At 31.8% G+C, this 12,924-nt stretch overlaps 1 protein-coding gene across 1 annotated transcript in view; it reads left to right on the top strand.

Annotated features, from left to right (window-relative positions):
• Nucleotides 1–4,202: 4,202 nt before the first annotated feature.
• The window catches only part of LOC106465525 (centaurin-gamma-1A-like), a 113,695-nt gene continuing 104,973 nt past the window's right edge, over nt 4,203–12,924 (top strand). Inside the window, exon 1 of the mRNA XM_022393435.1 lies at nt 4,203–4,491. Within this exon, the coding sequence (XP_022249143.1) occupies nt 4,314–4,491 (178 nt within the window). The 5' untranslated portion in view covers nt 4,203–4,313. The remainder of the gene's footprint in view (nt 4,492–12,924) is intronic.

The following is a 12,924-nucleotide window of genomic DNA, read 5'->3' as shown; positions in this document are numbered from 1 at the left end:
CATAACAATCCCTAATACATAGGCGGAGAAGCGGGGGGGGGAGGCATAAACTCTCTAGGTCTATGCCTAATGGAGGCAGTTTAATACCTGTTAATAATTTTAAGGCTGTTATTTGCTCCATGCCCATGTTTTACCATATGTACTTTTTTAGGAACTGGTCTATTTGAAGTCTATAAATGCCACAGTGTCTGGGGATCATTACACTTGATTACTATATAATTGCCATGCTTAGGTCTCGTAAGCACTTTAACAACCCCCCACCGGTAACTTTTTATTTCCTTTGACTAGAGGGAAGGCAACTAACTAGTCAACATCACCCATTTCTTCCTTTTGAGCTACTCTTGTCTGATCGAGAGGTGAGATTTGACCATTACTTTTATAATGCACACCCACGGTCCCAAAGTACAGACACGTTTAACCACTAAGTCATGACACGATCCACTTGTTTTGAAAATTAGTCTCTTTTACAGACTTCATTTAATGTTACTTACGGAAAGGGACTATATAATACACTACCAATTATCAATAATTTCTGATCCCAAACAAGCTATCCAAATAGATCGGAAATAAAAATGAGACAAATAATTAATGTGACTTATGTAATGTATTGATTTAAGAAGGAGTATTCAGTTTCTAAAAACGAAAACTTATAATGCTTAAAATGCATTGATTCATCAGGTGGGAACCCTCGCTATCATCGACATTTTCGGCCGTAATCCCAATAATAGCTCACAAGGTTCAGTTATTGGCTCATGTGTGACCTCAGCCAGGCATATCTTAGTGACAAGCATGCCTATACCTCATATCACAAGTCTCTGACTAGCCGCTTTGTCCATATGTTGCATAAAGTGCCGATCGTGCTGTAAATACGAATACAAATATCATTTTCATACTGTAGTGTAGATCCTGATCCTTTAGTTTTTGGTTTTTTTTTTTGAAAAACGAAACAATATCTATTTACGTAGTTTCACTAGTCACACTGTACAAATTATTCACGCTCTGATGAACAAAATTTAACAGTTTGTTTGTTTCTAATTAAGCACAAAGCTACAAAATGAACTGTCTGTGCTCTGCCCACCACAGGTATCAAAATTCGGTTTCTAGCGTTGTAACTTCGCAGACATAATGCTGTGCCACTGGGAGGCAAATTTTGATAGATTATATCTGGATTGTTTATTGTAACTTATAAGTAAAAAAAAGTTTCATTTCTGAAGTTGAATGCTCTCACTTCCAGCTAACAGTAAACCATGGAATTATTTTTATTGGTTCCTCAATTGAACAGTCTTACTTCTTGGTAGCATACCCATTTATAACTTACCAAAACATATTTCACAAAAACATTTTCTTTCTTTTTTACAGTTGAGACCTATTTAAGTAAGAAATTCAAATAAAACATTTTTCCGCTATATTTTCATAATGTGTGCAATAGAGGATTAATATTCAAATAAAAATTGATTTATTTCATTTCAACTTTTCGTTTTGACCTCCTTTTAATTTACATGATTCTATGTAGGACATAACAAATAAACCAGTTAGGTAATTTTTCTTAATTTATATTTTTACTAATATCACATAATAGGAAATCGAAACAAAAAATAGTAGTAGGTAAACATAAGCTAACAAACTTCAAAGTTTATGTTTGTTTCCATTTGTATTGCTCTAACCAGTTACGTAATTTTATGAATTTGACCTAATAGTTGCTTGCAATCCAGAACGTTTTATTTTTTCTAAGGGGAGAAAGCGTAGAAAGTGAGCCAGTAATGTCAGTTCAATAATTTTGTACACTGGTTGTAAGAAATCCAAAATATTTCATTGTTTGTAAAGAGTAGAAAGTGAGCCACATATTCAGTGACTACAAGTTTGTTTGTTTGGTGTTAAACACAAAGCTACACAATGGGCTATCTGTGATTTGCTCACAACAGGTATCGAAGCCAGATATTAGTGGTATAAGTTCTAAGACTTGCAGCTGAGCTACCAGAGGGTGCCTACAAGCTTCGGCAAGTAATATGCGGATAATTCAATGTGAGTCTCAGGTAAACTTAAAATAAAAATACATCTGGTCAGTACTGTTTTTTAATTTATTGCAGTCTTCAAAAACAATAATATTAGTAGCAAAGGAAGTTGGTTATATGAATATTTGGGAACTTTCATGATAGGCTGTTTCCAAGTGCCAGAAATGATACTTGTTGATACAATTCATTAACAATGTGATGAAGTTTAAGAATGTAGCAATCTTGGCAAGAAGAACAAGACTATTTCCTTTCTTAACAAAAATGACTACCACTCAATAATCTGAATTAATTAAATTACACATCTAGACTGCAAATACTGTTAATGCATTGTTGCACCCCCCTCCCCTCACCTCTCTTCTCTCATCTCAATGTAACCTGAGCAGACCTCAATGGAATTTGGGACAGTCACTAAGTATCTCCTGGTGATAAAAGAAAAGAAGCCAGCCTGCCCCTTGTTAGAGGTAAAATAAAATACCCGCTGTTGATAGCATATTTTTGGTAATGTGTGCAAGGAAAATGTAAATAATGCATATATATATGAAAGTTTCCGTTTAAATTTAATGCGAGCACTGTGATTTAGGTAATTCATATAGCGCAGGTGTCATATTTAATTATTTTTAGAAGAGAGATTTTATGGTAAGTTTGGTTATGTAACTTTTTACGAATCACACATTGTGTAGTTCAATTGTTTTGAATTAGCGATTGTTTACAATAGTGAGATTATTGTGTCATATTGCTAGAACTTTCTGAGTTTCTCGTTGGTTTAATTGAGTATTATTGCATCAGAATATCTAGTATTGCGAGAAATGTTCTTGGCTTCCGTCGAGGTATAAATACGCGCCGAAAAATCATTATTTAGTTCTAGCTATAGACTGCGTGATCGTGAGTTTGGTGATAAAGTGTGTATAGTGGCGATTTTTAAAATTAAATTATCACAGACTGTATTGTAATAACAGAGTATAGAAGAATATTTTGTTTTGTCAATTGTGTTCTAAAGTAAGTGGACCAGCCTGTGTGTAATTTGACGAAAAAGATACAATTATTTAAAGCTCTGGATACAACTGTGGTAACTAACAGTATTAACGAACATTTGTACATGCGTTTGATTTGTTTTGATATATTATTTTTAAAACAAGCAAACTGTTTTGTTGTTTGGTTATAGTCGAAATGTATCACCGACAGGCTACAGACACCTACTATAAAGAATCCGGCTTTACAAAACCTGACAGTAAACATAAAGTTAGTTCTCCGTGTAAAATGACAATATATGCTATTTAATTTTTTTATATGTTCACAAGTCATAAGTGTTCTTATATATTGGCTTTGAAATCGTGAAATTTGTATAATTAGTTGCATGTTGCATAGGTACCTAATACATACAGCAAAGGGGGACTCTCCCCCACTTTTTCCAGTTGGTGTACATGCTCTAATACTAACAAATATCTTGGATTGACTTGGTATCACTCCCCCCCCCCCCCAAAAAAAAAGAAAAAGAAAAGGTAGCCATTCAGTCATGACCTATTGATCACTATAGTTTTGATCTTTCAAAATCACTGTAACACTTCAAACTAATAATGTTGTAACAAAAATATTGAATCAGCAAGCAGTCCGTACATAATATGGAAAGTAACAAGTAGTCTTAGTGGCCAGCAATCACAAGGAGTTAACTATGTCTCGGGAAAATATAGAAATGATTTATGACTTTATAAGCTTTTTTTCTTCGTAATATGTTCTACAAGACTTTGTTAATGTCATGGTTTTAAACCAAAGTAATATTATGATTATTTTAATTTACTTTCAACGTGAGAAATGAATGAAAGTCAAAAACAAAATAATCGTATTAATCCAAGTTGAGGTAACAAAAGCCGGAGCAAGCTATCTATTATTAATTATCATAAAGACATAATGGCCATAATATATGTTTTTTGCATTATCGCAGTATTTGAATACATATAAAAGTATTTTATTGTAGTTAATATGTTAAATTTTTTCGAAAAGGACATACTTATAAATGGGAAATAATGAAACTACATATGTTCCTATGATTTATAAGATGCACTTAAAACGCTCTTAAAATTTTTACATCGACCTGGATAGCGCCTCAGACATGCGCAGGTCTAATTCTAAGGTCACGCATGCGTATTTTCTGGCTGAGTGTGGAGTCTACCTTGCGGTGTTTATGTGATTTAGCCTACGTAGGAAGTTAGTAGCTTTACTGTCACAATATGAAGTGTAGTATCTTTAATTTTTAGGATAAGATGTTTTTGTTATTTTTTAGTTAACTTACTAAAAATACTCAACATGAGTTACCGTGGCCACATTCAACAGCCATTTTACAGCAGCTCATTAGCAATTCGGCAAGAAATACAGCGCTTCGAAAGTGTCCATCCAAGCATCTATGCCGTATACGATTTATTGGAACTCATCCCTGATCCCCTGTTAGCAACACGCATACGGGAACACGTCGTCTGCATAGAAGGTAGGCCTAAGGCTAAAATAGTATGATTTTATTAAAACTTCAAAGGCACCAGATTGTGTAAATTATATATTTCAGTCACAGCGTTTACATGTATTTTATTGTTTGATGTTATGTGTCTGTTTACTTTAACTTAAGTCTAAGAGTAAGATATGGCGACAATAAATCCTGTACTGTTGTATAAGTTGAAATTGAATAATTACTTAAATTAGTAATATATTAATAATCTTGGCCTATACGAATATAACTTAAGTGTAAGTTACACCACACTTACTGACTTGTCTAAACTCTCGGTACTTTGCATTTGCAACGTACAGTGGCATGTCATTGTCACTAGGCTTATAAATTATACTGTTGTTATACTTAACTTAGTTATAGGACTAATATTAGTACATTTGACAGTGATTAACTAGTACTACTAGTACTAGTGCTGCTGCAATGGTTATTTGAATTCGAAATACTTTGGTAGGCTAGGCTTATGAAATTATTCAACTTGGAGCGTATGTTGTCATTTGATTTATCAAATAAGTAGTACAAGTGGTTTATTAATATTATAATTTCTAGTCATTAACTATTTGTCTTAACACTGCATGTAGGATAATTAAAAATCAGAAGGACGACCCAAGGGTGAGGACAACATTATTATTTTCTATTCATAAAGCCTGATCAAAAGTAAATTTAAAAAATAGACCGAAGTAAGTTATAAATTATAGAAACTTCTCCTGTACAACAAATATAAGATTTTAAGAGGTTCTGGAGACATAGGTGATTTAGGTTATCCCTAAAAGCTAAATCCATATACTGAGCTAAAATACAAAATAAGCTTATTAATTTAAAAATTATTCCAAATTACCTTAAACATTATAACCATTAATATTCAATAAAATTAAGTTTAAAGAATTAGAGTAAGTTAATACTTAAAATCACCATTTGTTTTCTTCTGAGATATGTACAATTTACCAATATATAAAAATATACACTTATATTTATAAGTATTTATGAATTCTAATATTGAAAATCCAACAAGAAAAACTGACTAAAGTTGCAAAAAATTCTAAAATCAAAGGCACCTCAACCATCTATTCAGAGTATTATTGTTGACTTGAGACATTTTAGGAAATAAACATTTGGTGATCCCTTGTAGTTTCATCTGTTTATTATTATTATTTTTTTGAGGGTGTAACTTACCAGTAGATAATAAAAAACGAGGTTCTGGAGAATGGGTGAATTAAAAAAATGTTGAATTGTTCAATCCTAGGCTTATACAAATAGTTATACTTGTATAACTATCTGTATCACAGATATTCTGTTCTGCACGTATATCATTAAACAAACAGATACCAGTGTCATAGAGAAAATAGAGCTAAGTTACTATTTTTACTGTTTTTTTGCTAGTAAAATGACTAGTTCTTTAATTATAAACACATCATAATCTAGCAAAATCTATGTGTTAATTTCTTTTACCTTACCATTTGATTATGTGCATAATATGAATGGATGAATGTATAGTATCTTATTCTCACTGGGCATCTCTGATATTGATTAATGATGTTATAAAATCTGTAAGAAAAAGATTATGGTTAGTGGAACATTTCAACATTCTGATTAAATGGCATTGTAACGATGTGATTAAACGTCAGATCATTAGTAGCTGAAATATGTTATCATATATAAAAGTTATTTTGAATTCACCAAAGGAAATCTTTTTTTTTCTCCTGAGGATGCTACTTTTCTAAATGAAGGAAAGGTATAGAATTGGTGTGCTTAGATTCTGCAAAGGATTGGCTAAGAAAATCACATTGGTAGGAGTTTGGTAAAGAATAGTTAATTGGATTGTAGGGTGGTTGTATGAGGGAAAGAAAAAATTATAAATGGAGTCTTGTGAAACTGGACCACTGTTACTGGTAGAGTGTCTATTGTCAGTGTTTAGACCTTTGTTGTTGTTTTTTTTGTTATTTATATTAATGGTGTTGATAGGGTTGTAATTAATAAATTAGTAAAGCTTGGTCTTGAAATTAATTTCCTGGGTATTTCAAGCTGTATTTAGGATGTTGAGGTATTTAAGAATGACTTGGATCACTTGGTGAGTAGGACAAATATTTGTTAAATTACCTTTAATTACAATAAATGCGAGGTACTACGTTTAGGTTATCGTAACTTAGATTGCACATTTATTACAGATGGAAACCCACTCAATAGCATGACTGAAGAAAAGGATCTTGGAATAGTGGTAGATAAATCACACAATCCATCAAGAGTAGTGCTCTGTTACTAGTAGAATTTTAGGGTGCACTTATAGACATATTTGACGACAAAGTTAAAAGAGGTAATTATCTCTATACAGATCACTAGTTAGGCTTCACTTGGAACATTGTACAGATTAGTCTCCTTATCTAAGAAGGAATATTTGTTTACTGGAGAAAGTTCAGAGGGGGGGGGGCTACTAGGATGATTCTTTGGATGGAAGGATTATCTTACAGGAGTGTGTACAAACCTCTTAGTTTATTTTCTCTTGAAAAAAAAAAAAGAAAGCTAAGAGGTGATCTTATTGAAGTTTACAAGATTAGGTGGGAATTAATAGGTTGTTTGTGTTATATTTTGTAGATAATAGGAAAGAAGACACAAGTTTAAAATTTGGAAAAGACAGGCTAAGTTCCAGTTAAGACAACATTATTGTTATACCAGAGAGAATGACTTCTGGAAAAAGTTGGTATTGACAGTAGTGGAAGCCAGTGCTTTACAAGAGTTTAAAGGAAAATATATAATTTTCTTAAAAATAAAGGATGGGTTTAAAATTTTACTTTTCTCAAGGGTGGGGTGAAGAGATAACCTTGAAGGACCAAATAGTCATTTGTTGTCTCTCTTAAGAACTTAGCACAGTTCAAATAAATAATTGTTTATGTAGCCCCACTTTAGATCAAACATAAACAAAACATAAATGGTAATTGATCAGAATACAATGACAATTTCATAACTAAATCTTAGAAAAAAGAAAGTGATCACATGTTGGTTTGCAGCCTGTTCGAGATTTCTAATTTAAATTAGGAACATTGAAGTTGTTTGATATTATAAATAAATATATATTGGTATTGACAGTAGTGGAAGCCAGTGCTTTACAAGAGTTTAGAGGAAAATATATAATTTTAACGAGATTCCCACTGTCCCTATCTATTATCTAGCGAAACCACAGCCAAGGGAAAGGGCTTGGAAAAATCAGCATTGTTATATATATATATATATATATATACAGTAACACAAAACTTAAAGAACATGGTAGAAATATGAATATGAAGTTTTTAAATGAAAGTGTGTCATGTGGAATATTAAAAAGAATGTAGTTTATCTGTAATGAAATGCCTGCCAACATTGTAATTTTGGTACCTGGAACTGTGTTATTAATGGCTATATGACATACATGTAACGTCTATTTTAGATTTTAAATAAATGGTATATACATATTGTTTTTGGCTACAATGCAAAATATCTTACATTTATTTAATGAAATAAGGGAAAATTAAAAGTATGATGTAATTTATTTTAGATAAATATCTATCCAATTTTGTGGAAGAAACAAAATTGTATTCATCCAGTTTATTTTAACTGCTCTTGCAGTTTGAAGTTAAACAAGGCTGTAATATTTATTTGCACAGCAATACTTAATAAACTATGTTAAGGGCTTTCTAATCATATGTTTAAAAAGCACTGCTGACTGTCAAGTCTAAACCTAGGCTTAATACATTTAATTTTGTTTCCACATGTTCATGCTATGGTTCCCTTGTGAAGAAAAGAAAAATATATCCTTTAATAAATATGTTTTTTGTACCACTGTAAATTTTGAAAATGTTTTTTTAGATCTTCCTTTGACGTCTTGTTTTTTAATACTGTCAGCTTATGTTCATTAAGTATGTTTTCACACACAATAAATTTCTCAAACCTTTGATGTTGTAGCTGCTTGTTGAAAATTTAAAAAAAGAAACTAGTTCCCTTCTAATGAAGAGGATACTGACCTTCAGTAAAGCTGTTCAGATATGTTTTCACTGAAGAATTTTGCACCTGAACAATTAACTTCTGGTTTTCCAGAATATAGAATAACTAAAAAGAATGCAGTGTTAGGAGGTGATACATGTGTGTTTGGTCCACTGTGATAAATGCACAAATTCTGTATGAAATTTAGATAAGTGATTATATCTAATTTTACTGGTAGTGTAGGTTTTTAGTATTTTTTTTTTTTAAAACATGAATTATTTATATGAAAGATTCATAAATGTTAAATATCATGTAAATTTTTTATCACAAACATGAATGGATCTATTTTACAATACAAGTTTAAATTTTTAGTGGTTTATAATGGGCTCATTAAATGCATTGTTATCCTCTTGCAGTGGTCCAGTATTCTTTTCATGTTTTTATTTTTTATCTCTTCAAGTTTTCAAGTTAGAACCTGTTTACTCCTTTTTTTTAATAGTTTATAGAGCTCTAAAGAATGGTAGATTTTGACCTTGGAAGATTCGGAATATATTACTGAAGGCTGGAACTTTCAATAGTACTAACTTGCATAATTTACTATTTACTGATGAAGTAACCATAACTACTAGTTTATATTTGAATGAAAACCCCTTTTATATATACAGGTAATTCACATATATGAAATAAAACATACACGTACCTTAGTTTAAGAATACGTTGCGTAGAAGAGTAATCATGTTTTATATTTAAACAAATGCACGTTTGTGTACATATCTGATGTAACGTACGATATTCGGATAGTAAGCTTGCATTACACGAACATCCAGTTGTGGCCAATTAAAATAACTGCAGCTGGCTCAAGCAAAATAAATATTTATTAAACAATTCCAAACAGGTTAACCATCGTAGTATTTTTAACATAAAATTGTCGATTAATTAATCATTAAAATTATTAGTGTAAGCGTATATTTTATGCTCGTTAGTTATTTTTATCATAAAGCTTCTCTTAAGTCTTCAGTACATTTTATTGAAGCAATGCAGCCGCTAAACTTACCCACTATGTTTCACCATAATGGTCTTCTCCAATGAACCAAAGGTGCTGCAATGTATAACGTTTTTGTGGTGGTGTTTTAACCCAACAATTTTTGTTTAAATAATGGGCAGTATACAAATTAAAGGATCGAATTATTCACGTAAGTGCGTAGAATTCAATCGTTCACTCATTGTCAAGCGGTTTCTGCTAACAAGAGAGAGGGGGAAAAAATGGCATTGTTTAGATGCCGCCTAACGAACCTTTGAATGTTCAGGATTATTATCGAATTCCTAGCTAGCGAACGAACCTTCGAATACAAGTCTTCCGATGGTTTGTTTGTGTTCATAGCAAAGCTACATTGGGCTATCATCGCGAGGAATCGAACCACGGGTTTTTAACGTTGTAACTTCGTAAACTTACCGCTGTTCCACCGGTGTACTCAGCGGCAAGTCTAATGACTTGTAACGCTAAAATTCGCAGAGCACAGATAGCCCATTGCGTGTCGTTTACGCTTAACAACAGACTTCGAACACAGTCAGGTGGCGTTCAATGTCAGACTATTTTGTCTCTTGTTAATAGAAACGATTTGATAATGGTTGAATAATTAATGAGAAAAGAAATCTATTCAGAGGATATATTGTCTGTGAATAAAATTTATTTATTTAAAAGTTATTAACAGTACATTAATTTTGTTTGTTACATTAGAAAATGTAAAAACAAATGGTAGTTTAAGTGGCACTCGTATTATATTATATTATTATGATTTAATTATTAATTATTTTAAACTTCCATTCTTAACACTGAAAATATGAGTAAACGTACCCTATTTGTAATAATGAACTATATACTGTTTTTAATCGTAATAATACTATTTCTAGTACATATCTTAACTTTTTGTTATAATTGCCTAACGTTTCATAATGTTCAAAGAAGGTAGGTCTAGGACAAAATACAATTTCGTCAAACAATGAATGAGCTTTCATAACTTGCGTGCTAGTCGTTTTTTTTTGTTTTTTTACAAGATTGTCCAATGTCTTAGATAAACGTACTTGAAAAACACAGTCATTGTCTTTATCAATACTAGATTGTTTTATTCAGTCATCTTTCCACAATATTTTATTGGGAAAGATGTGGTACAAAACTGAATTGTTTGTGTAAAAAATCTTAGTGGACTGTAAATTTATGGTCACTGGTCGGTAGCTGCAGAGAATGCAGGCTCTGTAAGATACATAATGTGGAAGTTCAACTTCGTATTTAATTTTGTTTTATTGTTCTTTAGCAATTAAATATCATAAGTTTATTTCAGTTTGTTATATACAATCTTGAACAAGCGATAATAAATTTTGTTTACATGTATGTCGAAGTCAGTCACCTTGACTATGTGTACTCGGGTTATATACTTGCCGCAATTGTTACTCGTATTAAAGCTTGTTGATATCCTACCGATGACTCAGTAACCTTGAGCTTCAATGCAATGACTTGTTCAACCTTGAGTGTGTATATCTTGTTGTTTGCACCTAAAATACGTTGAATAGGCTTGTTCTGTCAATTTGACTGTTACGCATGCACCCCTATTCGTGTGAATTATCTTCTTAACAGACCTACATGCCACGGGAATTCCATCAATTACCAGTTCTACATATCATTCAAACTACAAATACAATGCACAACAGTAACTATACCATTCTAATATTTTAACTGCCATGTTTAATTAGGTGCTGTTTAACTCGCACAGAAAAGTGACCTTTTCGTGTTTATAATTCGTAAATATTTTCAAAACACGCCTCATAACAAGAGAAAAAAAATATTTTACACTACTGAAACTTTTCTCTCTATCTGAGAGGGATCGTTCCATAGTGCCTCTTAAGTATTCACTAGTTTGCTGGACATAGGGATGAGAAATGTTTATCCCCGCAATAACTTCACAAAACAATGAGACCTGACATGCAACTACACATTTTCTAATAGATTATGATGTTTAATTATGCGACCGTTTACATATATTTGTGGCATTTACACCGAGTTAGAATTTCAAGTCGTTGTCAGTTCTTGTGTCAACATCGAATTGAACTTTAAATTCAGTCATGGTGATTTTGTGACAAGAAGATCTAAATGTACGTTTTTTTCATGTTTTTGAGTTATTTTATATACGACCAAGTTTTACTTATTTCAAAATAATGCAGACTTGTTAGCATATAAATAAATTTGATACATAAATCACTTCAAATTATTTTAAATCTGAAGAAAATAATATTCAGCTGCTCCAGTTTCTAATAAAATTATTCATATCTACTTCAGTACTTTCATGGGAAAGTCGAATACTTAGAATTGTAAAGGTTTTAACCTTTATTTACATATTAACCATATTATTATGGTTTAGTTTTATAAAGTTACGTCGTTGTATGATCAAAATTTGAATCTATGTGAAACTATGTTAAACGGTGAGAAAAATCTATAATTACAGTCATTCTTACTCTTAGTCGTTGATTGTTCTCCATTTTTAACGTGTTTACTTTTAGTATTATATCCTCATTGATTTATTGTGTGTGTTGAATCATTATTGTATTTTTCATAATTATATTCGTCTTGCCGTAGTTTAGCGGTGAGCTTCCTAGCTCATTGCGGTGTTGAACCCCTCGGTGGACAGAGTGAAGATATATTTTCACAAAAACAAACAATTTCATATTTATTTCCCAAAACACGGAGAACTATAGGTTAATATTCATAGTGGATTGATCTCAATTTTTGTATAAGAGGAAACCAAAAAGTACAGGTTACTGTATATTATATTTCAAGTTCTGTCAGTTCCCCAAGTTTTAGGATCTGACATTAAAAAGTCATTTGAGGTTTCCTCCTCCTCAAAAATATAAATAGTCTCACCTACCTTCGTGAATTTTAACCGAAAAGGTAATACTAATTTTGACATTATAAAGAGTGAAATAAATTTGTTAATTTGCCAGATTTTTGTTTTACGAAGTATCTTGGGATTGGTGTTTTGGGTTCAGATATACAAGTCCAGAAGTTTTGTTGTTGTTGTTGTTTAGGCAGGTAAGATTCAATGTATTTGTTTATGCCTGTGCTCGCGCACAGAAAGTAAATTTTACATGTATATAATGCATGACGCGAAATTGACGCGTGCTCGGTGACAAATGCTTCTAAAAATCCAGTCCGTCATGCAAAAAAAAAAAAAAATTGAAGAGGATGTACCAGATTGTCACGAAAAACGTCGCAGCAAACATGTCGTTCATACGTGATAAAACAATCTTGTTTTTGGCCATTATAAAGGGGAGTGTACTCTGAAAGTAAATCAAGATTTCACAATTTCGTAAGGTACGAATTTATGATTTCGTAGCCCGAAACCATTACAAATATAGGGTTTATTTTGATTATATTGTCTATTAACGTATAGACTGTTTGGCTAATATTTGTACTAAGTT

The sequence above is a fragment of the Limulus polyphemus genome, unplaced genomic scaffold (assembly GCF_000517525.1).
Source record: "Limulus polyphemus unplaced genomic scaffold, Limulus_polyphemus-2.1.2 Scaffold1971, whole genome shotgun sequence".
NCBI classification, from domain to species: Eukaryota; Metazoa; Arthropoda; class Merostomata; order Xiphosura; family Limulidae; genus Limulus; species Limulus polyphemus.
Note: the sequence above shows the minus strand (reverse complement) of the source record. Positions and strands in the feature narration are given on the sequence as shown.